The following is a 4517-nucleotide window of genomic DNA, read 5'->3' as shown; positions in this document are numbered from 1 at the left end:
CCAGCCTACACCCTGGATGTGGCTGGCACTCGTGAACCATTGTTGGCCCCAAGCGAACCCTTGGACTGACTTACTTAATCAGCGGAAGACTTAAACATAAGAAATGTAACTCATGCAATAACTAAAGAAATAATAACATAGCCAAAATGGTAACTCAAGTCTTAAACGTATACAACTGAAATGAATAAGACTAAAGAACTATAACTATTTGTCTATGAAGCCTCTAAAACAAAGAGGGATATCAAGACAGGACCCCCGATCATCTTAACAACTGAAAACTAGAAAGCAATGTAAAAAGGAGCCATCCGAAAAGCAAGGAGGCTCACCAACTGACTCTTAGTGCTCAACATGATCAAAGAGGCGCTGAATGTTGATCCTGATTACCTGTGCATGCATCATAGACGATGCAGGCCAACTGACATCAGTACATTGAATGTACGAGTATGCGAGTTGGAATGCTAACCATAACTTAAGCTTGAAAAGAATCTGAAAGGAACACTTACATTGGCTTTACTCAACTCTTGAATAACGTAACTCAATATAAGGCAATAAAACACATGCAATATATAGAAAGGTTGTAAAAACAGTGGAAAACAACTTAGTTCATTAAAGAAAATGCAATAACAAACTCAACTTTACTCATATAATAAAGTAATATAGTTTCTGTGGGAGTTTCTCTAACCGACAACCACCACTATGAGCCTAAATGGTGATACAACATCTTGCCCACGCTGCCATAACTGTCATATACTTTGTCTTCATATAGAACACATTAACTAAGTGGATCCACTAGTCTATGCTAAAAAAGCACTTAAGGAGTCATCTAAAAAGTATGATCCTTTACTACCCATGATGGCTACATGGTTTATGGAGACTTGAGTTAATATGAACTCGCATCACCATATTGGTGCTCAATACTACTCCCAAATTATACTTAGCTCATATATTTTTAAAACAAAACTTCTTTCTTTGGTTTGAGATAATTACTCAAAACTTAGCTTAAAAACTCTATTGGAATCGATGTTCCCTTTCTTGCTCAAATGTGAAAACATTTTAAACTCTTTGGGAATACATAGTCCGCATATACTTCTTTGAAGAAATGAACTTCAAATCTTTACTCTTTGCTTAACTTGAAATTTAAGTCTTAAAACAAAGTTAAAACGTTTGCGAAAGACTTTTGAAAACTTTAAGAACTTCTCTTGACTTGCTTCTTAACTTCTAGACTTGACTCTTAACTTTCTTTGAATTGAAGTATGGATTCAAGGTTCATGATCTCATGTTTATGGATGATTTCATGATGTTTAGATGTACCTAAGAGTGTTGGAATCAACTAGAAAACATAGGTGCATTGCTAAGGAACTAGGACGAAAATATGGGGGGAAATGGGGTGAACTGATGTCCTTGGCGCTCTGAGACGCATGGGGCGCCAGAGCCCATAATTCAGAGACCCCTGCTTGGGGCTCTGAGAGGGGCGACGCCCCAGAGGCAAAAAATCAGAGAACTTTTCTTTGGGCTATGAGAGGGGAGACGCCCAGGCCTATGCCCAGGTGCCTCCGACTTTTCTTCTTCGTTTTTCATCTCTAAACCCTTTAATTTCACTTAGTTCTTTCCCCCAAACACTTAGAATCGATTATACCCTCAATATATACTAGATTCAACTCAAAATTACACCCAAAAACATGAATCAAATCTCAAAGAAACTTCAACAACACAACCCACAAGAATTCAAACGACTATCATCAAAAACTCAAAGGATTTACATTCAAATCTAATATACTTTGCTGCATTGAATCATGTTTGGCGCGTGGGTGAACTTACCCAATGCTATGTGATCTCACATACTTCGTAGGGATCACCCCTTGACGAAATCCACACACAAATCTCCAAGAAATCGACGAATCTTGAACTTTCTTCTCCTTTCTCCCTTTTTCTCTTTTCTCCAAGCCCTAGTGTGAACTTCAACTTTTCTAAACTGACTAAAATCTGATTTTACCCCAATTAAATTCCTAAAAACGAATTAAAACAATTGGGATAGGAAAAGTCTAAAATACTCTTCCAAAATCCGGATTGGACTTTCCTTATTTGAACAACCCAACTTCCAATGGGAATATATCACTCATACAAACTCGGAATCGCGCAAACTCGGCGACATTGGAAAGATTATTCCAAGATCTTTCCTACGATATCTGTAAACACACCTAACTCTTCCTGAGCTAGGATTTATGGTCGTTTGAAGTTGACCAAAACTCAACTTAACATATTTAACAAATTTTCCAGATTTTTATATTCTTTCCAAAAATGACTATTTCCAATTCTTAACTTCTTCCTAGTTATTTCAATTTACGAGATGTTACAGGTTCGGTCCGGTGTTGAAGTTTATCGATTTGACTTATTGGTTATCGGTTTGTAGACATGCTAACTCATTAAGAAAAAACCTCAAACGGTTAAGAACCGATAACGTGACAACAAAAAAAAAAAAGCAAAACCATTATCAATTAAATATTGAACCCATTAAATTTAAATCGATCAGAAATCATCTCTCGTGGCACTTACTTATTTGTAGATATATGTATGCACATATATAGTCCTGCAATTTTATTTTAAACATATAGTTAAAATTTTATATTTAAAAAATAATTCATCACTTTGAAATAATAATAAAGATATAATACATCCTTATATTTTGTCCTCAATATTATCAAATTATATATATAAAAAAAACTATTAGACTTGACCGCATCACTTACATTTTATTTGTATATAAATAGTGAAAATTGAAAAAAAACATGAAAACACAACAAAAAAGAAGGAATATTAATGGTTTTTTAAAAAGTGCGCCGTTTTTTTTTATGTGACTCATGATGTACTGTCATGAGCCTTACAACATCCAATTTAACGACATCCATCCTTCCATTCAAATGTTGCCATTTTGGTTTGATTCTCAATTTTTGTTGTCATTTTAGAAATTTTGCTTAATTTTTTTGCCCTTTAGTGTAAAAATAAAATTAGTTGTTGTAATTTAGTTTTTGTATTTGTTAAAAAAAAATGGGAGCATCTATAATAAATTTTACAAGAAAATTAGTGAAACATAAATAAATTTGACCATCAAAATAATAAAATTAAATTAGTCGTTGAAACAAAAAAGTCAAAAAAAAAATGTGTAAGGAGGATACATCAAAAAAATAATGAAAAATTAAATTAAAATTAGTTTTTTCACTTCCGATAGAGGAAAAAGGGTATAGCATATATTTAGGTCATTTGTATAATAATAGAAATATATATGAGTCATTTTCATAACGAGGGGTATATCAGCTTTAAATAACAAAATTTAGGGGTATACAGACCGTTTTCCCATAAATCTATTTCATAAGCAAAATTGAATCACTTATAACTGAAAGAAAGAAAAAATCAGATGGATAAGAACTCAACGTATAATCACAGAAATCCCCGTTCAAATAAGGACAGTTGAGGATTTTCAGAATAGCCACAACTGAACTATAGGGAGAATGGCCGGCCCGCGGCGGGATTGTATTGGAAGGACTGTTTTGGGTCGCCAAGAAATAAGGTTTGAATTACAATTGGAATTTTATGGAAGTTGGGTAGGTTTTTTAATTTTGGGTAAAAAATTAAATAAAAAATCGGGTAAATCATAGTTCGGAATATATTTGTCTTTTTTCCTTTTTAAATATAGTGGCTAATATTTAACAATAGTTGTTAAAAAGTGGATATCATTTAGTTCGCCCAAATATATGGTGACGGCTTTTTAGTGAGAAAGTGAAACCCTTAAAGAGGATATACGATGGCACCAAGAAATCAAAACGAAGCAAGAAATATGGCAAAAAGAGTTTGTGTTGATGGAGAAGACAGAATATCAGAATTGCCTGTGCATATCATTCATCACATCTTATGCCGCACTGACCTCGACGTCGAAGAGGCAGCGATAAGTTGTATGTTGTCCAAGAGATGGTACTATTGCTGGACTTCAAGACCTAATTTGATATTCGATCAATTTCAAGGCTACAAATATAGGCCCCTTGAAAACTATGTCAAGTTGGTTGATCAATCTCTGCGATTCCATGTCGAACAAAACTTACATCTTGAACAATTCATCCTTAGATATCGTGATCTAGAAGTGGATTCTCACGTGGATACTTGGATTGAATTGGCGGTTAAACTCAACGTCACAGAGCTGGGAATTCGCCGTTTCGGTTTAACATCATATAACTTACCTGATGTTATTTATGACGCTAAAAAGCTGACAACATTGCAGTTAAGCAGGTGCAATTTAGAATTTGACAAAAGATTTTCTTGTCTTGAGTCTCTTTCTTTGAATCATGTCCATATTTCAGATGCCCAATTACAAAGAGTTATCGACATATGCCCATCTATCAGGACTCTAAGGTTACAGTGTTGTCAGGGTATAAGCAAATGTCATATTTTTGGCCTAGTACATCTCAAGTATTTCGATGCTAGTTATTGCAAACTCCATAGTGTGATAGTCGAAGCTCCATATCTTC

At 34.4% G+C, this 4517-nt stretch overlaps 2 protein-coding genes across 2 annotated transcripts in view; both read left to right on the top strand.

Annotated features, from left to right (window-relative positions):
- Nucleotides 1-4517, top strand: part of LOC125862484 (beta-galactosidase) — a 299954-nt gene that overhangs the window by 2019 nt on the left and 293418 nt on the right. The gene's annotated exons all lie outside the window — the stretch shown is intronic.
- Nucleotides 3800-4473, top strand: LOC125861244 (putative F-box/LRR-repeat protein At3g59230). The gene is made up of 2 exons (XM_049541189.1): nucleotides 3800-4278; nucleotides 4350-4473. The coding sequence occupies exons 1-2, from the start codon at nucleotides 3800-3802 to the stop codon at nucleotides 4471-4473; spliced, it is 603 nt and encodes a 200-aa protein (XP_049397146.1).

The sequence above is a fragment of the Solanum stenotomum genome, chromosome 4 (genome assembly GCF_019186545.1).
Source record: "Solanum stenotomum isolate F172 chromosome 4, ASM1918654v1, whole genome shotgun sequence".
Classification (NCBI taxonomy): domain Eukaryota; kingdom Viridiplantae; phylum Streptophyta; class Magnoliopsida; order Solanales; family Solanaceae; genus Solanum; species Solanum stenotomum.
This window is presented reverse-complemented; position numbering and strand designations above follow the sequence as displayed.

What these genes read in the sequence shown, in the direction of transcription:
- LOC125861244 (XM_049541189.1), top strand. Translation starts at nt 3,800, where the DNA reads ATGGCACCAAGAAATCAAAACGAAGCAAGAAATATGGCAAAAAGAGTT. An exon ending in ACAACATTGCAGTTAAGCAG is followed by an intron (nt 4,279 to 4,349) that starts GTGCAATTTAGA and finishes TCCATATTTCAG; the next exon opens with ATGCCCAATTACAAAGAGTT.